Genomic DNA, 23323 nt, shown 5'->3' with positions numbered 1-23323 from the left:
AGAATGCAGCAAACATCAGTACCACAGGGTCCAACCCTTTACCCACGCTGCTCAACAGTCTACCCGAGGCAAGTCACTCAATCAAGAAAACTGCAGGCCTTTTAGATGAGGAATGCGTCCTCTTACTAAAAATCACACTAAATAATACAGTATCTCATGTCCTAAAGTTGCCGAAACTGGAAAATTTTATAAAATGACGTCTAACATACGCTCACATGAAAAGAAACAAGACCACGCTGGTCACAAATCAAAGCACTCGCACTCAAAGTTAAACATGATAAAGTGGCCAACTCTGTAATAACTCTGATAAACTGAAAGTAAGAAGTTGCCACATTGTCAATCGATCATGTCTGAACATCGGAGAGTTACTGAAATATCTCATACTACAACCCAAGAAACTTGCATTGATAATAATCATAATAAAATAATAATAATAAATTTTACAGAAAATTTATTGTGATATTCGGAACTCAAAATACGAAACAGTGTTTGTGGAACTCGTGAGTCAATTGCTAATTCACAATCTTGATATACAAAATAGTTGTGAAGATGACGCTATCCAAATTTGTGGTTCTGAACTCCACCGTCTCACACACTCTCATTCACACATCATGCAATGAATCCCAGAAAACGTGACGGCATGTTTCCGTATACTTTGAGCTCTAATTAATAGTACTTTAATCTTGTCCTTCCTGACTTTAATTTGAATCCTTATTTACATTTACATTTAAGCCCCAAGACATACACTGCGGCTCAAACATCAAAGCAAAACAAATAAAAAATATATATGAGGCTAAAATAAGAAACTGACTCGTAAACGAAATGACGCTAAACACCCAGCTAAATAAATCAGAAAAAAATCTAAGAAAGCAAGCTGCGACCTTTTGCAAACGGTCCACATTTACCTTACAATTATATTTGCATTAACAAGTTTCCTAACATTTACTTTAAAAAGGATGCAGTCCTTCCAAACAAAGCAAAATTTACTGAAATTAAATATTATACCTAACCTATCCCCTTTTCCAACATTAACACATGTTCACACTCACACAATTACATTGAAAATTCTGTACTCATCTACTGTATTTCATTGACTTATCGCTGCCAGCCTTTCGGGAAACAGACGGCCCCCATCATGTTCTAGCCAGCCATATTGATGATGATGCCTTCAGAAAAGACTTGGATCAGTCCTTTTGTCTCCATCCTGGCGTAGAAAAGTGATGTATTCTCCATCCCTGCTTCTGCTTGTGGATGTCGTCTAAAACATCCCCTCATTCAAGATTTAGAAACTAGGTCAAAATTAAACCAGCAGTTACTACAATACTACAGCCGGGGTAATTTCCACTGACCGTAAAACCAGTTCCCATTCAGTCGTGGAACTACTTCTCTTATCTAATCCCGTAACTAGGTCAAACATTTGCCATTTAAAAGCTGGACTGGAAATTGTAAAGTTTATGCCCTCGGGAAACCACTTACACAGTTAGACTACCATGCATTCGACATAATTAAACAAAACTGTTCTTTCCCTCTGTAAATCGGAAGTTAAATGCTATTCTCCCAGTATTAGAAAACTTGAATCGATTAAATGCAAACTGAGCGTCTTCCAACAAAATTTACAAGTCCCCACACGATCACTCACATAAATGAAAACTTCTTCTCACGATGTTACCTGCACAGAATCTTGCCAAATAATAGGGTAACCAACTGACGCGGTCATCATATTTATTAACTCATCCTCTAAGATGCCGTTGTATCCTCGACTGGGGCCATCATTTCCCCAGACCAATGCCTAGCCATATCGACTGTGGTTGTATCATTTCATTTGTTCAACACATCGCATACCTGACGCTTACTTCAACCATATATTTGCAGGTAGTGAATATTCAAGATAAATATTATAACAAAGTGGGAAATAACAGTTGTGCTTTATAAAATCTTAACAGTTGTGCTTTATAACTGTTATTTCCCTAGCATATTATCCAAGAATGTTATCAAGAGTATAATGGACAATTCAACTGTTTTTATCTATCGATCATATGACTTGCAATTTTAACAAAATTTATAAGATCTTATTTTCAGTGTCATAACCATACATCAGTATTTTAATGTGTCTTTCCAATTTTAATAATATCTGTTTTGTATTCTATTATATTAATGTTAATTTATTATAGCTGATGATGTCCCTTAGGGGACAAAACATGTACTAAATGTAATAAATTATGTATTGTATTGAATAGGCAGACCACTTAGTTACAATATTTAAATTTATCTTGAATATTCACTACTTGATTATAGTCAATACGGGACAAATATTATTTGAAATGAAACTGTTAAAGCTTGTTACATGCAATATATTTGCAGCTCGTACAGCCTCTCACTGGGCCTCCGAAATGTTGTCCGTTGGTCTGGCCGTTGGAGTTCTATTGTATCGTTGTTCTGCTTTGTGTACGTCATGTCGAAATTCCTCCTCCTAAGCTTAGCTGGTGAGCAAATAAACCCGAGCTCCAAGCTCCCTGCAGAAATTGCGACATGTGCTGCTGAATGTAGATCTTCCTTGTGAGTTACTAGTACTTAATAAAAATGGAATACTCTCTGTACATTCAAATAGATGACTGATTAATTAAATGAGCACTTCAATAAGGGCTCAGTATGGGCTGGGAACAAAATAGTGGGGTCCACCTATTCAATACAACACAATATTATAAGATGAACTATAACATTTTATTAATGAGACTGATTTTGATGCGTGTATGCATCATCTTCAGCCATAAACTTGAAAACAGACAATAACAATTTAAAGTTACAAAAATAATGCATAAATACGTACACTAATCATGTGGATAATTGGTAGAAATTGACATGATTCAAACAATACTGATCTGTATTTAGGGCAGTCGCCCAGGTGGCAGATTCCCTATCTGTTGCTTTCCTAGCCTTTTCCGAAATGATTTCAAAGAAATTGGAAATTTATTGAACATCTCCCTTGGTAAGTTATTCCAATCCCTAACTCCCCTTCCTGTAAATGAATATTTGCCCCAGTTTGTCCTCTTGAATTCCAACTTTATCTTCATATTGTGATCTTTCCTACTTTTATAAATGCCTTTCAAACTTATTCGTCTACTAATGTCATTCCACGCCATCTCTCCGCTGACAGCTCGGAACATACCACTTAGTCGAGCAGCTCTTCTTCTTTCTCTCAATTCTTCCCAACCCAAGCATTGCAACATTTTTGTAACGCTACTGTTTTGTCAGAAATCACTCAGAACAAATCGAGCTGCTTTTCTTCGGATTTTTTCCAGTTCTTGAATCAGGTAATCCTGGTGAGGGTCCCATACACTGGAACCATACTCTAGTTGGGGTCTTACCAGAGACTTATATGCCCTCTCCTTTACATCCTTACTACAACCCCTAAACACCCTCATAACCATGTGCAGAGATCGGTACCCTTTATTTACAATCCCATTTATGTGATTACCCCAATGAAGATCTTTCCTTATATTAACACCTAGATACTTACAATGATCCCCAAAAGGAACTTTCACCCCATCAACACAGTAATTAAAACTGAGAGGACTTTTCCTATTTGTGAAACTCACAACCTGACTTTTAACCCCGTTTAACAACATACCATTGCCTGCTGTCCATCTCACAACATTTTCGAGATCACGTTGCAGTTGCTCACAATCTTGTAACTTATTTATCACTCTATAGAGAATAACATCATCCGCAAAAAGCCTTACCTCCGATTCCACTCCTTTACTCATATCATTTATATATATAAGAAAACATAAAGGTCCGATAACACTGTCCTGAGGAACTCCCCTCTCAACTATTACAGGGTCAGACAAAACTTCACCTACTCTAACTCTCTGAGATCTATTTTCTAGAAATATAGCAACCCATTCAGTCACTCTTTTGTCTAGTCCAATTGCACTCATTTTTGCCAGTAGTCTCCCATGATCCACCCTGTCAAATGCTTTAGACAGGTCAGTCGCGATACAGTCCATTTGACCTCCAGAATCCAAGATATCTGCTATATCTTGCTGGAATCCTACAAGTTGAGCTTCAGTGGAATAATCTTTCCTAAAACCGAATTGCCTTCTATCGAAGCAGTTATTAATTTCACAAGAATGCCTTCCCAAAGCTTACATACAATGCATGTCAAACTTACTGGCCTGTAATTTTCAGCTTTTTGTCTATCACCCTTTCCTTTATACACAGGGGCTACTATAGCAACTCTCCATTCATCTGGTATAGCTCCTCCGACCAAACAATAATCAAATAAGTACTTCAGATATGGTACTATATCCCAACCCATTGTCTTTAGTATATCCCCAGAAATCTGATCAATTCCAGCCGCTTTTCTAGTTTTCAACTTTTGTATCTTATTGTAAATGTCATTGTTATCATATGTAAATTTTATTACTTCTTTGGCCTTAGTCTCCTCCTCTATCTCGACATTATCCTTGAAACCAACAATCTTTACATACTGCTGACTGAATACTTCTGCCTTTTGAAGATCTTCACATACACACTCCCCTTGTTCATTAATTATTCCTGGAATGTCCTTCTTGGAACCTGTTTCTGCCTTAAAATACCTATACATACCCTTCCATTTTTCACTAAAATTTGTATGACTGCCAATTATGCTTGCCATCATGTTATCCTTAGCTGCCTTCTTTGCTAGATTCAATTTTCTAGTAAGTTCCTTCAATTTCTCCTTACTTCAACAGCCATTTCTAAGTCTATTTCTTTCCAGTCTGCACCTCCTTCTTAGTCTCTTTCTTTCTCTATTATAATTTACCATTCCTTACCACCCTTAAAGGTACAAACCTGTTTGCGCGTTCCTCAACAATTTCTTTAAACCCATCCCAGAGTCTGTTTACATTTTTATTTACCGTTTTCCACCGATCATAGTTACTTTTTAGAAACTGCCTCATGTCTGCTTTATCAGCCATATGGTACTGCCTAACAGTCCTACTTTTAAGACCTTCCTTTCTATCACATTTATTTTTAACTACCACAAAAACAGCTTCATGATCACTAATACCATCTATTACTTCAGTTTCTCTATAGAGCTCATCTGGTTTTATCAGCACCACATCCAGGATATTTTTCCCTCTGGTTGGTTCCATCACTTTCTGAATCAGCTGTCCTTCCCATATTAACTTATTTGCCATTTGTTGGTCATGCTTCCTGTCGTTCGCATTTCCTTCCCAATTGACATCTGGCAAATTCAGATCTCCCGCTACAATCACATTTCTTTCCATGTCGTTTCCCACATAGCTGACTATCCTATCAAATAATTCCGAATCCGCGTCAGTGCTACCCTTTCCCGATCTGTACACTCCAAATATATCAAGTTGCCTATTATCTTTAGAAATGAGCCTTACACCTAGAATTTCATGTGTCTCATCTTTAACTTTTTCGTAGCTTACAAATTCTTCTTTCACCAGAATGAACACTCCCTCTCCCTCCATTCCTATCCTATCTCTACGATACACACTCCAGTGCCGTGAGAAAATTTCTGCATCCATTATATCATTTCTCAGCCATGATTCAACTCCTATTACAATATCTGGTAAATATATATCTATTAAAGTACTTAATTCTATTCCTTTCTTTACAATACTTCTACAGTTCAACACTAACAATTTTATGTCATCCCTACTTGATTTCCAGTTCCCTGTTCCCTTATCACCGCTCCCTAGGCCATCCTGTTTCCCTGAATGTACCTCCCTAGTACCCTTCCAAACAAATTTCTTAACTTATACGTACCACTGCGGTTTAAATGAAGGCCATCTGAGCGCAGATCCCTATCTCCTACCCACCCATTAGGATCTAGTAATTTCACTCCCAGTTTCCCACATACCCACTCCATAGTCTCATTTAAATCCCCAATCACCCTCCAGTCAGTATCCCTCCTACACAGTAGTCCACTAATAACAATCTCCGCTTTCTTAAGCTTCACCCGTGCTGCATTTACCAGATTAAAAACATGAGCTGGGAACAATAACTTATAACACTAGCTTAAAAGTTCTTTTTTTTTTTCTGAAAAGATAGCACCATTTCCGTTTTGAATGAGTAAGGTCTAAACGAAGTGAAAGTCCTCTTGATGAAAGTTCACCGAGTCTTGAAATGTATTATAAAAACGGTAGGAGCTTCAGTCAAAAAGCATTTTCAAAGCATTGATTGAAATACTGCTCATAAAAATTGTGTGTAGTGTTCTTTCTTAAAATAACTTAACATATTTTAAAATCTATTACAGAACTATTTAAAATAGTTTTACTTGGGTCCGCCTTGTCAATACACCTTATAATGATAGAAAACTATTTATTTTACCATACATGTTTTGGGAAAATCATCCATTCCCTTCATCAGTGATGTCAGCTCAAAGAATAAAACAATGATGAAAGCCTATTGCAGCTGGTAGCAATATTTATCTTTGTAAGGCTTGTGTCAAATGTGACCTATGGCTTGATTGATGTGCTTAAGATGGTGACAAATGTGTTTGGCTAAAGGGAACTTGTAGAACAGGAGATCTTAGGTCCAAAAATATTTCTGTGATGGACTAGTTATTTGTCAATATGGCTCAAAGAATAAAACAATTTTTTTCCTTGAGCTGACATCACTGATGAAGAGAATGGATGATTTTCCTGAAACATATATGGTAAAATAAATAGTTTTCTATCATTATAAGGTGTATTAACAAGGCGGACTCAAATAAAACTACAGTATTTTAAATAGTTCTGTAATAGATTCAGACAAGTCAATACAGGATCAAACAACCATATTAACCTATTATTGTTAAGTTTATCAATATTTTAAAATGACATAACAAGTTTTAAATCTCGAAAGAATGTGAAAAATTCTTCAAGCTGCGTTTTTCATGATAAAATGCAGGTCTTCTCTAATTAAAATAGCCCTTAACAAAGCTATGGCTGGAGTTGGTTTACTGTGGATTTATAATTTTATATTTTTTTATGTGAACATGAGGTGGACACAGTTTTTACCCCAGGGTGCTAGAAGGTGTTCTCAGTTCAAGGTGGGACCTGAAGCAGATAGAGAAAAGGGCAAATTTAGAAAAACTTTTGAAAAAAGAATGGGGACCTGTCCTAAATATTTTCAGTAAATATGAGACTTACCTCTGGCGGCATGTGTGGTGTGTGTAGTCAGAAGTAAGAGAAGATGCTGCGAGTCGTATGACACCAAGACCACTATGTACTTGTGTTGGAAGGGGAAGAAGTTGATCAGGGGAGGTGATGGGAGGCAGTAGGAGGATAGGTAGGGATGGGGAAAGGAGGAGATGTGAGGAGTTTGAGTTACAGGCAGGGTGGGAGGGGGGTAGAATGAGGGGAATTAAGTAGGACGATGTGGTGAAAGTGCATGACGTGAAAATGTATCATATATGCTTTGAAAAACTGTTTTACTATTGGAAATTTTTCTAAGTTCGGAAGACAGGATCAGATTTTCAGTATGCGCCAGGTAATTGAAAAATGCTACGAGACGAATAGGCAGTTGTGTTTATGTTTCGTAGATCTAGAGAAAGCATATGACAGGGTACCGAGGGAAAAGATGTTCACCATACTGGGGTACTATGGAATTAAAAGTAGATTATTAAAATCAATCAAAGGCATTTATGGTGACAATTGGGCTTCACTGAGAATCGATGGTAGAATGAGTTCTTTGTTTACGGTACTTACAGGGGTTAGACAAGGCTGTAATCTTTCACCTTTGCTATTCGTAGTTTACATAGATCATCTGCTGAAAGGTATAAAATGGCAGGGAGGGATTCAGTTAAGTGGAAATGTAGTAAGCATTCTGGCCTACTAACGACTTGGTCTTAATGGCAGATTGTGCCGAAAGCCTGCAGTCTAATATCTTGGAACTTGAAAATAGGTGCAATGAGTATGGTATGAAAATTAGCCTCTCGAAGACTAAATTGATGTCAGTAGGTAAGAAATTCAACAGAATTGAATGCCAGATTGGTGATACAAAGCTAGAACAGATAGATAATTTCAAGTATTGAGGTTGTGTGTTCTCCCAGGTTGGTAATATGGTAAGTGAGATTGAATCAAAGTGTCGTAAAGCTAATGCAGTGAGCTTGCAGTTGCGATCAACAGTATTCTGTAAGAAGGAAGTCAGCTCCCAGACGAAACTATCTTTACTTCGGTCTATTTTCAGACCAACTTTGCTTTACGGGAGCGAAAGCTGGGTGGACTCAGGACACCTTATTCGTAAATTAGAAATAACAGACATGAAAGTGCCGGGCTGAGTTGCTCAGACGGTTGAGGCGCTGGCCTTCTGTCCCCAACGTGGCAGGTTCGATCCTGGCTCAGTCCGGTGGTATTTGAAGGTGCTCAAATACGCTAGCCTCGTGTCGGTAGATTTACTGGCACATAAAAGAACTACTGTGGGACTAAATTCCGGCACCTCAGCATCTCCGAAAACCGTAAAAGAGTAGTTAGTGGGACGTCAAACAAATAGCATTATGTAGCAATTGAGGCTTTCACGGCCGGCTTTAGAAATCATGTCAACGTTTTCCGGGCTTGTAGGCCGTGGTCCAGGAGCGAGTGAATGTCCCGACGTTTCACCAAAGACTGCGTTCGGCATTGTCAAGGGTGATATACATTTTGATTCCCATAGGGAATCTGAAATATTTGTTCTGAATGAGTAAATTTATAATACCAATATAAATGGTCCGTTATTGGACATTATAAATTTTCCAGCTAACTCATTCCTGGTTGCCAGCGTTTCGCCCTTGTGTGCTAGGCTGGGCTCATCAGTTGGTACCTAGCACACCTACCAAGACGCTGGCTAGTGCATACCATGGAGGCCACTGCATAGGCTAATTGTAGCCACCGGCAGTGCCAATGCACTATGGGTATGCACTAGCCAGCATCTTGGTAGGTGTGCTAGGTACCAACTGATGAGCCCAGCCTAGCACACGAGGGCGAAACGCTGCAACCGGGAATGAGTTAGCTGGAAAATTTATTATGTCCAATAACGGACCATTTATATTGGTATTATTGTCATGGGTTCCGACTGACATCCCTTTCCTCGATGTTCTGGTAAAGAAGACTGCCGATTTAAACTTCGGACACACAGACCGCTATCTTCAGAAGACGTCCAACCACCACCCACGACAAAAATACGGAGTGATTAAGATGCTAGCCGACCGTGCTAAGAGAATTTGTCAACCTCAGCACTTAAACGAAGAACTCAGCCACCTCAACAGGGCCCTACTCACTAACGGGTACAGCTCTAAAGATATTCGACGAGCACTCCATCCCAGACATCTGACAACCAAGAAAAAAGAAGAGGAGCGGACGGCAGCTAAAGCCTTTCTGCCATATATCGAGAAAGTAACTGACAGAATAGGGAGGCTACTGGAGTCCCATGGAGTTAAAACCATATACAGTCTGACGAAGAAAATCCAGGAACTGCTTAGGTCTGCCAAAGACAAGCGCCATCCTCTCTCCACAGCAGGTGTCTACAAGATCCTGTGCAGCTGCGGCCAGGTATACATAGGGACTACCAAATGCTGCATCGCCACATGACTGAAGGAGCATAACAGATATAGCCGGCTGGGACAGACAGATAGATCATCAGTCGCTGAACACTCGCTGCTAGCAGGTCATGACATACAGTACAGCAACACCGAAGTACTGTCAACTACTGTGTCTTATCACGCCCGGCTACAGAGGGAAGCCATTGAAATCCTAAAGCACACCAACAGCTTCAACCGTAAGAAGAAATCTGAACGGGCAAACAAAGCCTGGTTTCCAGTCTTGAAAGCTCTAACCCTGAAGGACACGATAGCCACGGCAGACCAGAAGAAACCAACGGGTGATCAGCTGCCTGTCTCCGCCAAGGCAGGTCAGGGTACATCGGGCTCCCTAACGCTTCAACAATTGGCTGAAGAACAGCCAATCAGCGACCGCCCCCCCCCCCCCCCATAGCGGCCAATAGGCGAGCAGCGTACCGTATCCTGCAGTATATAAGTAGGTGGAATCACAACAGCACTTCATTCCACTGAGAGCTTCGCTATCGAAGTCAGTCGGAACCCTTGACAATGCCGAATGCAGTCTTTGGTGAAACGTCGGGACATTCACTCGCTCCTGGACCACGGCCTACAAGCCCGGAAAAAGCTGACATGATAAATAGCATTATTATTACATTATTATTACATGAAAGTAGCAAGAATATTGGACTCTGTTATGGAGGGTAAGAGAAGTAGAGGTAGACCAAGACGACGATGGTTAGACTCAGTTTCTAACGATTTAAAGATAAGAGGTATAGAACTAAATGAGGCCGCAACATTAGTTGCAAATCGAGGATTGTGATGACGTTTAGTAAATTCACAGAGGCTTGCAAACTGAACGCTGAAAGATATAACAGTCTATAATGATAATGTATGTATGTATGTATGTATGTATGTATGTATGTATGTATGTATGTATGTATGTATGTATGAAAAATGCGATCAAAAAGTTGAACAGTATTTTTGGTTTCTCAGAGATGATGTTGAGATTTTGACCTGAATGGAAGTATTGATTTAGGTGAATGTAACAACTCTCAGTGATGTCAATCAAAGGACATTTATTGAGAACTTAAACTTGAATTGTTATAGGCATTAGATATCGCCTTAGGTTCTGATGACTTGGTGATCACCTCATGATCATTCAAGAAACACTTAGATCAGTTGAACACTGTCTTCACTTGAAAATTAAGTAAATCTAACTTCTGTACTCAGACCATTACATTTCTTGGACAAATATATTATACCATAGGGTGCTACTCCTGAATCGACTATGTCAGAAAGCGAAGGAAGGTCCACCTCTTCAATTCAAATTAATGTTTGGTATAAGTTATATAAAGTGTTATATCTTCTCAATGTAAAAGGAAATCATCCTGGTGGTGTTGTAAACAGCCAAGCTCACGGGGAGGAGGAAAATGATGTTGGTGAAATTATGCTTGAGGAAGTGGAAAGGATAGTAAATAAACTCCATTGCCATAAAGCAGCAGGAATAGATGAAATTAGACCTGAAATGGTGAAGCATAGTGGGAAGGCAGGGATGAAATGGCTTCATAGAGTAGTAAAATTAGCGTGGAGTGTTGGTAAGGTACCTTCAGATTGGACAAAAGCAGTAATTGCACCTATCTATAAGCAAGGGAACAGGAAGGACTGCAATAACTATCAAGGTGTATCATTGATTAGTATACCAGGCAAAGTATTCACTGGCATCTTGGAAGGGAGGTTGCGATCAGTCGTTGAGAGGAAGTTGGATGAAAACCAGTGTGATTTCAGACCACAGAGAGGCTGTCAGGATCAGATTTTCAGTATGCGCCAGGTAATTGAAAAATGCTACGAGAGGAATAGGCAGTTGTGTTTATGTTTCGTAGATCTAGAGAAAGCATATGACAGGGTACCGAGGGAAAAGTTGTTCGCCATACTGGGGGACTATGGAATTAAAGGTAGATTACTAAAATCAATCAAAGGCATTTATGTTGACAATTGGGCTTCAGTGAGAATTGATGGTAGAATGAGTTCTTGGTTCAGGGTACTTACAGGAGTTAGACAAGGCTGTAATCTTTCACCTTTGCTGTTCGTAGTTTACATGGATAATCTGCTGAAAGGTATAAAATGGCAGGGAGGGATTCAGTTAGGTGGAAATGTAGTAAGCAGTTTGGTTTATGCTGACGACTTGGTCTTAATGGCAGATTGTGCCGAAAGCCTGCAGTCTAATATCTTGGAACTTGAAAATAGTTGCAATGAGTATGGTATGAAAATTAGCCTCTCGAAGACTAAATTTATGTCAGTAGGTAAGAAATTCAACAGAATTGAATGTCAGATTGGTGATACAAAGCTAGAACAGGTCAATAATTTCAAGTATTTAGGTTGTGTATTCTCCCAGGATGGTAATATAGTAAGTGAGATTGAATCAACATGTAGTAAAGCTAATGCAGTGAGCTCGCAGTTGCGATCAGCAGTATTCTGTAAGAAGGAAGTCAGCTCCCAGATGAAACTATCTTTACGTCGGTCTGTTTTCAGACCAACTTTGCTTTACGGGAGCGAAAGCTGGGTGGACTCAGGATATCTTATTCATAAGTTAGAAGTAACAGACATGAAAGTAGCAAGGATGATCGTTGGTACAAACAGGTGGGAACAATGGCAGGAGGGTACTCGGATTGAGGAGATAAAGGCTAATTTAGGAATGAACTCGATGGATGAAGCTGTACGCATAAACCGGCTTGGGTGGTGGGGTCATGTGAGGCGAATGGAGGAGGATAGGTTACGTAAGAGAATAATGGACTCTGTTTTGGAGGGTAAGAGAATTAGAGGGAGACCAAGACGACGATGGTTAGACTCGGTTTCTAACGATTTAAAGATAAGAGGTATAGAACTAAATGAGGCCACAACACTAGTTGCAAATCGAGGATTGTGGCGACGTTTAGTAAATTCTCAGAGGCTTGCAGACTGAACGCTGAAAGGCAAAACAGTCTATAATGATAATGTATGTATGTATGTATGTATGTATGTATGTATAAGTTATATATACATTAATTACATCACAGGACCAGTTTCAACCTCAGCCATTACAACTAAAATTATTGACTCTTTAAGTAGTAGGAATATAACCTGGATGTTTAAAATGAAAAGTTTTAAAAGCTATGGACTCTATTATAATTTGCAGAATAAAAATGTGATTTACTCAGTCTTTACTACTAGAATTTGTTGATTCTGAAGTCCACTTGCTAAGCTTACATCGAGTGTAGTATAACTGTTTTCCCAATAAACAAATAATCTAAGACTAAACCGTCCATGATAGAAACGTTATATACATATATACTAAAAAAGTTTAAAAATTGGGTCTGTGAAATATTGTGTTTGCATCCGGAGATCAGATACGATCTTGACAGACTTAGCTGATGAAAGTCTATTGCAGCTGGTAGCAATATTTATCTCTGTAAGGCTTGTGTCAAATGTGACCTATGTCTTGATTGATGTGCTTACGATGGTGACAAATATGTTTGTCTGAAGGGAACTTGTAGAACAGGAAATCTTAGATCCAAAAATATTTATATTATGGACTAGTTATTTGTCAATATGAATCATGCTGGGCATGGCACGTCTGAATGGAAAGGAAAGAAAAATGATCTCACATATTGAAAGAGGAACAAAGAAAATTGTGTGATATTGTGTGAGACTCACCCCTTCAAGTTGTGTTGCCAAAAATGCTGGTAATTCTGTAAAATGCTGTCCATCAGACGACTGTACGCGTGGTGGATATGCTTCATAAGGGCTTGCATTGTTGCAACGTGCTTATCCTTATTCTGATGGTTCTTCTGATTTTGGTTCTGATTTTTATTTTTGATGGAGAACATTGCCTACTGTGACTTGTATGAGTGAGTTGTTTGTCGTGATATTATTATACGTCTCAGTGATGATACCTTTAAAACTACAATTTGTACATTCTTGTAAATATATTGTCTTATAACCTCTCGTGATTGGGTTCTCATGTATCAGCTCAAAGTTTTGGAGTGAATGATGTGATCATGGAGTGGCCGTTGTATACTATCTGTACAAAATCAGTTGCATTATCTGGTGCCATAACACTGGACTGAGTGGCTGTGACGGTTGAGGCACTGGTCTTTTGACCCCAACTTGGCAGGTTCGATCCTGGCTCACCCCAGGTGGTATTTGAAGGTCCTCAAATATGTCAGCCCCGTGTTGGTAGATTTACCGGCACTTCAAAGTACGCCTGCGGTGCAAAATTCTGGCACCTCAGCATCTCCGAAAACTATAGAAAAGTAGTAGTGGGACCTGGAAAACAATAACATTATTGTGCCATAACCTCATCCAAGCAAAGCTTTTGGGGATCTGCCAAGAAAATGTTAACCAGCTCTCCATGTGAAAGAGGAATAACTGTGAGACCCAGAAGCTGGTAAATTGCTGTATAGATAGAGTGGGGATGTACTTAGTAAATAAGTTTGTGTATTCTTTTTTTACATAGGTATTATTCTTTACAAATATGATGGGGAACCATAGCTCAGTTGGTAGAGCAACCGACGCGAAATCGGGAGGTTGTGGGTTCGGATCCCACTGGTGTCTGGTTGGCCATTTTTGTTCTGAACTTAACATCTCTTCAACGCGTACTAAATATACGTAACACGACCTAATAGGTTGAAAGTCGGTTTCGATTACAATGCGGTCGTGAAAATTCAATGTTCATTGACTTGGCCCTCAACGGGCAACTTAAGCGCACTCTACAGTGTGATGGTAGTAGTACCAGACCTGTAGCTTAGATCCTTTCCAACAGAACAAAGATGGCCAAGGCCACCATAGCTCAATTGGTAGAGCAACCGACGCGAAATCGGGAGGTTGTGGGTTCGGATCCCACTGGTGTCTGGTTGGCCATTTTTGTTCTGTACTTAACATCTCTTCAACGCGTACTAAATATACGTAACATGACCTAACATGTTGAAAGTCGGTTTCGGTGAAAATTTGTATTTGGAATCTCCTTTAAAAATAATGAAACATGTATTTTTTTGTTTTCGGATAATCCACTGAAGGGGGTTGTTAAAAGGACTCAAAAAGGGGTTGAATTCTTTTTATAAAGATACCTACCTAAATCTCAAAAACTGAAGATGTTGCAGACATGAAAATTTTGTATTTGGGATCTCTCTTAAAAATAAAAATAAACATGTAAATTTTTATTTTTTGGAAAATCCAATTTGGGCGGGAGGGGTAAATGAATTGAAAAATGAGTTGAATTCTTTGTGTGACGATACTTATATCTCAAAAACGAAGGATGTAACGGTTGTGAAAATCGGTATTTTGAATCTCCTGTAAAAATAAAGAAATGCTTATTTTTGGCGGGGTGATCAACATAAGAGGAGTAGAAAAGGAGTGTAATTCTTTTGACAAGGATACAAATATGAAGAGGACTTAAAACAATACATCCCTAAGGGGTTTTGACTGGGGGGGGGGTGAGGAATCTGGCCAAAAATATACATTTATATGCAACCATTTGAATTACAAATTTAAAATTTCAAAAATGATGTCCTATGTGTTAAATAACAGAAGGTATCAAACAGAGAGTTAAATGGGGGTTAAGATCCAAAAACAAATGTATTAATTCCTTCGAAATAGTGGTATATATTTGAAATCCTAGGTGTGAAATAGGAAATATCTCTAAGCATTTCACCCCTAAAGCATTAAATGAGGTTAGCTCCATAAACGTAATTATTCATCACTCCGAAACTGTTTGACGTACAAATTGTACTTTTACGAGAAGGGTCTTCTTTTATGTCCTAGATGTAAAATATCATATACTTCAAAATCTCTCCCGTAAGGAGTTTAAATGGCGGTTGACTCTCAAAAACACAACATCCTTTGTTCCGAAGTAGTTTCAGGCACAAACTTAACTTTTTTTTTTATGGTTTCTATATCCTAGATGTTATTAAATATTTCAAAACATTAACCCCTTAAAAAAGTATTCATTCCTCCATTACTGTACGAAGTACAAAACCAAAATTTCACAGGTTGGTTGCTTTTACATCCTAGATGTTAAATAAGATAGGGTTTAAAACATTCAAGTTCTTCCGTATGGGTGTTAGACAAAAAATAAATAATAATTCCTCCAAAACCGTTTGCCCTACGAACTGAAGGCATATTTTACAGGCTCAGTTGAATGTGGACTCTACAGAATATAAAACTTTGAATAATAACTTTCAGTTTAAACTGTACCAAACCATAGATATCTTGCTAGTTGATATTATAAATGTACTCGTTCAGGACAAATAATTCAGGTTCAGTTCAATCAACCAATACTGATCTGCATTTAGTACAGTCGCCAGGGTGGCAGATTCCTTATCTGTTGTTTTCCTAGCCTTTTCTTAAATGATTTCAAATAAATTGGATATTTATTGAACATCTCCCTTGGTAAGTTATTCCAATCCCTAACTCCCCTTCCTATAAAGGAATATTTGACCCAATTTGTCATCTTTGTACTGGGTTTATACCCGGTAACTTTTATGGGAAGAAGCGGTGGGCCGAGGGAATGGGACGTAAAGGCACGATAAGTTTGCCAGATAACAATTTATTATATAAATGGAAAGCTTTGCGTTACTTCGCTACACAATTTTTAACAACACCAGGGACATGTCCCAATTTAAAGCACCTTTGTAAAACGCTATAAATACATGTGACCAGCACAATTTGCTAATTAGTATAATATTCGTTATAAACCGGGCCTAGCCCTGAAAACACAATACATCGTTTACTTACAAACACCCAACTTAGGGTCTCCTGGTATCCCAGACTTCCCAATAGTACCAAAAGGTCCTGGGTCATGCCAGAAAAATCTTTATCTTAGAAATACTGCGCGAAAGCACATACCTCGAAGGTAAATACACATAACAGCAAGGAATATAAACACCATAATACTTGCTCTATCTACCCCAACCTTCTGGTACCTTCTCGTACTCAGTAATTACACTCATTTACACAACTGCTTTAAACTTCTGAGACAGAAATGCTTTACGCAAATACAAATTTAAAGACAATGTTTAAAGGTGATCTGTCCCATACTTAAGGACAACATGGCTAAAAGAAACGCAGGTCGCAAGACCCTAAAATAAATCTGACATGCATACTATGTTTTAAAGTGAAATATGCCCGGGGCGAGAAACCTATAAAAACCATACATAACTAGGGCTTAATCCTACTCAACATATAGATTCTTTAAGATTGCGATCCGCTTCCTCAAACTGTTCCTAACGCGCTACACAAGGGGGGTAACTCACTAAAGTCTTACCTCCACGTCTGGTGGGTACTCGGTTCGAGGCCGCGGCGGGACCGGCTGCAAGTGTGCAGCGAGCGAGCAAGTCAGTCAGAATGACCACAAGGTCCAGCGAGCGCTCGCCTGCCCAGCAGGGAGAGGCGCGCGCACACCCAAAGGGGAGGGGAGTTTTCTCACCAGAACGTGGAGCCAAGAGGACAACAGCCAACATAAGATGGAAAATACCCCAGGACGGGAAGAAAGTTCCCTTTATCCTGAGGCCATAAGGGAATAAGGACATCACTTTATTTAAGGAAGAAAAGGGCAAACCCAAGAAAACATAATACAATATAACATGTACAAATAAAACCTCAATTAAAACAGCTTTCAAGCACAATTACACACAAATGAAATAAGACGAGGAGTGGAAAGAAAACGTTCTTTCCTACTTTTAAAGACACCACTCAAAATTATTCGTCTACTAATGTCATTCCTCACCATCTCTCCATTGACAGATTGGAACATACCAGTTATAATACCAATATATATGGTACGTTATTGGACATTATAAATTTTCCAGCTAACTCATTCCTGGTTGCTAGCGTTTCACCCCAGTGTGCTGAGTTGAGCTCTTCAGTTGGTAATCAAAAAAAAAAAATATCAAAAAAAAAAAAAAAAAATCTCTTTATTTGCAAATGAGGTGTCTACCTCGGTGGCAAATGGTACACTAAAATACATTATTGTCAAGCACTAAATATTAAATTAACAAGAGAAGAAAATTTTTCCTATAATACAATATTATACAATTTACGCTAACAATGTTTTCTATTAAACACACAGCTCATCCTTAATAAATTTATATTGTTTACAAAATTCTACTTATAATATATCCTGTCCTACTTACAAATATAGTCAACTGATATACAGTATGTGGAATTGCTTCAAATGATACTATAAAACTGGTATAACATTAATATTTACATTGCATTTATTTATTTACTATTTTTTTTTTTTTTTTTACCCATTCTGGATCCTAAGTAGCATAACGACCTGCTGCGTCTTAACCAGAGCCCCTTTTGCCACCACTTTTCAGAGTTCCTGAAGGGCCTTCACAGCTACCGTAGCGGTCCCAGGGCCCTCGAAGTCCCCACTGTACTTCACCCCTACAGGCAGTCCCCTACTTTGGCTGTCCAAACTCCTTAGACCAGGGGATGGAATTAATTTATTCACACACATTTTTTTATATACAATAACCTGCACTGGTCGAATGCCCTCTAACATTTCATTTCTTTTCTCTGTTGCTGTTTATTCTCTTCTTGAATATCTGTACAGATTTTGGAAAAGGATCAAACACTACCCCTGGTAAACTGTTCCACTCCTTCACACCCTTCCCAATGAATGAAAATTTACCCCAATTGCTTCTGCTAAAATTCCTTCTAATTTTATATTTGTGGTCAGTCCTGCCGATATAATTATTTTCCAACAACACACTAGCCATTGCTGATATGCAGACAGCAAATGTAGTGCCGCTGTACCATGCACCAGCCTTGTACTATGCAGTCAAAAGCGAGGTTTAGTTTTGTGAGAGGTTGCATTAGACGGGTAGCGCTCAGGAACATGCTGTGGGCGACCGTCCGATTTTTATCTCTTCATATTCTGACTTAACCTGCCTGCTGTTTGTAGCGCCATGTGAAAATCAGTTATTAGACATCCCATTCATCATTTGTGCACGCGGGACATTTGTAAGTAGAAAGGGTGATGCTCGCGGGCCACCTGGTATACAGGGATGTTACGCACTTATAAAATATGTTTTGTGAGTTCTACCATACATTAATGGTTTGGAGATCTTCCCTACTGTATGAAACACTAGAAAACAGGTGTTCACATGCAAAGCAACCTTGTAACTATACAAGTGTATGATCCCCAATTTTTAGGTTAGGAAATTTTCATAAATTAATTTGTAATATTGAAGTCATGAAAATCATGTTATTTTGTTCATTTACCATGTAAAAACAGAATATTATAAGAAGAATTTGTAGTAGGGAATTTTGTATCCATGTAACTTCAATTTGTGTAAGAGTCTGCACATGACATGGCAGTGTAGGTTGCTCAAGAATTTTGCAACACGGAAAACAGTGGCTATATCGGGAAAGGCGGTTGAACTCAGTTGAAAGTGTTGCAACAAAGTGGCCTCGAAACCTGGGGTACAGCAGGTAGTATAGGCTGAGGATTGGAGTTGATCAATGTGGATGTTCTGTGTCACATTAGATGCTCGATAGCCAATACGAGGGCTTTGTTTTAAGCAAGGTTGGGTTGACTGAGTAACAGGTAACGTTATAAATTAAGTCTGGAGCTTCGTCAGCCTAATGACCGTCGCCTTGGGAGAGGGAGTTGCTCTACAGAGTTAATTATTCCTGTAATTGTTTTTGCAGGTGGCACCCAATCTTGTTATTTATACTTATCTTAGTCACCATTTATCCATTTGGTATTTTCAATTTTGCTAGATTGTTACAACCTTGCATTTGAGGCACTCAAACAAGGTTTCCTTGCAGAGTCCTCGTTTTGCGCTCAGTCTGCACGGCATTGCTGGCACTGATTTCTTATGAGATGGAGCAGTTTTTGATGGGTAGTGGTCATTATATTGAATCTGAAGGCTCGTGGAAATATTACCTGTGTGCAGATGGTCTCTGTTAGGGTAATGAGGCAGCTGGGTCGTTTCTAGGAGTTTTGTGTGTGTGGAGTAAAGTGGAGAGTGCCTTCTTCTTTCCTTTGTTGGGAATGTGCCAAATAAGATAACAATTTAGCAAGGACGACATATCTAGCATGTGAAATTAAATCTTTTTGTAACAGTTGACATATTGTTTCCTCCTAGGTGGTAAGTATGCCAGATGTTGATCATGGGAGTCAACATCACCCATTCCCATTATAGTCTACTACCAGATTTGGCTTCAGTTTTTTGTGTTGACAACAACATAATCTGGACTGTCATATTGGGTTGACAGTATGTGTACAAGCTTTTTTGTGAACCCTCTTTACTGCTAGGACTTTGCGGAAGCAAATGTAAGTTCTCCTTCTTTCAGCTGGTTTTCTTTGAAGATGGGAGGCATGTTTTTTATTTACTCTATCTGTGCCAACATCTTTTGTAATAGTTCACATTTTGATCTACTGATGCCTTTGATATTGAGATGACAGAAATGAGGAGCTCCTCCAGGAAATCAAGCCTTTCGGCAGATCGTTGCGTGGCCCTCGTAAGAATAAACACTCTCTCTTTCTCTTGTGTGTGTCACTTCATAAGGGACACCAAATGAAAGGCCCAGACAACCAATGTTACACAGTGTTTTTTTGGAACAGATGATAGAACTTCTTTTGCATCTGCAGTGAATGTTCTTTAGCACCACCCAGGAGACACATGTTGCTCAAGGAATACTATGCACACGAACAGCTCCTTCCAACTGGGGTGAAATACATTGAATTCACAATTTAGCTTTCAGTTTTTGTTGATATTCTTATTAGTATAGTTCAGTCTTAGTGCTGTTTCTTCTTTCACAGATCTATGTGATGTAGATTTCTTATTATCAGCTGTGAAGGACACTTATTGCTATTTTTACCATTGAATTTACATGCTGCTTCTTTTTTCAGTATCCATACATCTTCTATATGATACTTCATTTCTTATAGCCCCAAGGTGGTCATATCAGCCTTGGAGAACTAAAAAGTCTACCTCAAGAAGGTCGTGATAAGTTTGAGAAGAAGGGCACGGATGGTTGGGATACAGAAGAATGGGGAAGTCTGGAGGAAGAGCCCGTAAGTTAATACTTCATTTCCAATTACACCTGATCTTTGTGTCTTGGATTGTGCATGCACATCTAGGTCAGTGAGCCCTCTGCCTACCAAGATGACAGCTGCCCAGGCAGAAGGCTCCTGGTCAGCGTGACGACATCCTTGCATTGCTTGGCTTTTGTGATGGGGCTCACTGCCTCTCTTATCTGGCAGTTCCTTAGTTGACCCTGTTCTAGCCTTCAGTCCTGAGTTACAATCATTGGACTGGCTGGGTATCAAACCTGGGGCCTCCAGATAAGAAGCAGGCATGCTATAACAGTAATAATCCCCAATAGGTCATCTCAAATTCAAAATTCTTTTGTAGCACAGTATAAATTAATATAAACATATCAAACTGATCAACAATGATAACCAAATTTGTTGCTGCACTCAGAACAGACATCACATATTATGAATTCATTTCACCTTGTGAATGTGAAAAACCTATTGCTGATATTTTCCTTAGAGTTCAATTTATTTGTGGAATTGGAAACAATTCAATTAGAGAACAATTGATACAATTCAAAGAAAAGGACTTTGTGTCCAAGGATATTGTTATCGAAACTTTGAAGTTCGACTCTGAAGAGCTAAGTCAAAAACCAACAAATTCGAACAGTTCTTCAACTTCCAATGTCTACAAGATGACACGAAATTTGGAAAGGAACTTCAAATACCAAAGATATCAAAATAGAGTTCAACAGTCGTCTTGAGATCAATCATCAACTCAACAAAGAAAACCAAGAATCGATTGCAACGAAGTAGGTATGAAAGGAGTCTGTCCATGATTAGAGGCAAACCTGTTATGTTCGAAATTGATTCAGGCTCAGGATATACGTTTTGCCTCGGATGCTGAACTGGAAATCGACATTCCTTTAGAACCAGTGGGTGTACGTTTCAGGTCCTGTACAAAAGATATCTTTACTCGTGATGGGAAAGTTCAAGTTAATGTTGAATATAATGGACATACAATTCAAGACGACATTTACATTGTTGGGAAGAAGTTGGATTCGGCAACTGAAAATAGATTTGGGAGAAGTGGATCAAAGTTACTTAACAGTAGGTCCATCAATTCGGTGTTGGAAAAGTAGATGAGATTTTAATGCAGTTCCCTGGCTTCATTACAAAAATCAAAACCAGCGATTCGGGATCACCTCTTGTGGTATTAACAAAACCTGATGGAGGTCTTCAACTGTGCGTGGACTAAAAAGTTGGGGGTAAATGAGCAACTTGTTGCTCATTATCCAATTTGGTAAATTAGTGAAATTCTCAACAGCCTACATGATTTGCGCTTCTTCTGCCGTTTGGAATTTTTTAAAGCTTATTTGCATGTACCAGTAGACAAACAATCCTGTGAAATTCAAACTACTTGAACTCACCGAGGAACATATCGAATGAATCACCTGTAATTCCAGTATAAATGGTCCGTTATTGGACATTATAAATTTTCCCAGCTAACTCATTCCTGGTTGCCAGCGTTTCACCCTCATGTGCTAGGCGGGGCTCATCAGTTGGTACCTAAAACCCAGCCTAGCACACGGGGGTGAAACGCTGGCAACCAGGAATGAGTTAGCTGGAAAATTTATAATGTCCAATAACGGACCATTTATATTGGTATTATAAATTTATTCATTCGGAACAAATATTTCAGATTCCCTACGGGAATCAACATCCATATCATGAATCGCCTATCTTTTGCCCATTTCAACAATTGTTGATCAGATCTTACGAGTTGTACTGCAGACAGAGAAGTATTTTGATGACGACATAATATGTGGAGTGACAAAAGAAGAATGCTAAGCGAACCTCATTGCTTTCCTCGAACAACTGTGGAAGTACGTCTTGCATCCTAACCATCAGAAATGTGCATTTATCAAACAACGCATTAAATTTTTATGACACTTTATTGAATCCAATAAAATGTCAAAGTCATCATAGAAGATTGAAGCTATTGCTGAAATGAGCAGAGCAAGAACATTTTCGAGACTAGTGACATTCCAACATCAGTTACAGCACCACTATGCCATTTGTTGAAGAAGAATGTTCGTTTCCAACGGAAAATTGACTGCGAAGCTGCTTTCACTCGATTGAAACAAGAAATCGTAAGTGATAAAGTACTGACACCATTAAATTCTAAATTGCAGGTACAATTGGCGTACAATGCAAGTCCTACCGGCATTGGTGCTATATTTTTCTTTTCAAAATGGCGCCCGGTAATGACGACGTTGTGTTTTATCCTCCGAGTAAATCAACCTAAAATGTGACGAAAAGTGCTGGAAATGTCGAAGATTAGTGAAAAATGGAATGTTGTGTGATTCATGTGATCGATGGTGGCATTATAATTGCGGAAATTGCCCTAGAGACGTAAAAACTAATGAAAATGTTGACTGGATTTGTAAGGAGTTTGTTCGGAATGTTGTTGTTGGCGACGGCGTTGACGATGAAGCACCGAAAACAATCAGTGAGGAATATAAAAGTGTATTAGAAATTATAAACATTCTACAAAAAGACAATGAGACTCTTAAAGTTGAAAATCAAGAATTAAAAGAAAGACTGCGATCGCTAGAATTTGGGCCTGACCATTCTTCGAGTGATATACCGGTACCAGTAACAAACTCGAGCACGTGGTGTCAAGTAGTTCGTGGATGGCCGGCTAAGAAGAAATCTACAACTGAATTTCCGGATATAAACATCAGAAATAGGTTTTCTGCCCTAAATAA

General features: G+C 38.8%; 1 protein-coding gene across 1 annotated transcript in view; it reads left to right on the top strand.

Annotated features, from left to right (window-relative positions):
• Nucleotides 1–23323, top strand: part of yata (N-terminal kinase-like protein yata) — an 882319-nt gene that overhangs the window by 659716 nt on the left and 199280 nt on the right. Inside the window, exon 14 of the mRNA XM_067140315.2 lies at nucleotides 20466–20591. Coding sequence (XP_066996416.2) covers nucleotides 20466–20591 — 126 coding nt within the window. The remainder of the gene's footprint in view (nucleotides 1–20465; nucleotides 20592–23323) is intronic.

The sequence above is a fragment of the Anabrus simplex genome, chromosome 2 (assembly GCF_040414725.1).
Source record: "Anabrus simplex isolate iqAnaSimp1 chromosome 2, ASM4041472v1, whole genome shotgun sequence".
Classification (NCBI taxonomy): Eukaryota; Metazoa; Arthropoda; class Insecta; order Orthoptera; family Tettigoniidae; genus Anabrus; species Anabrus simplex.
This window is presented reverse-complemented; position numbering and strand designations above follow the sequence as displayed.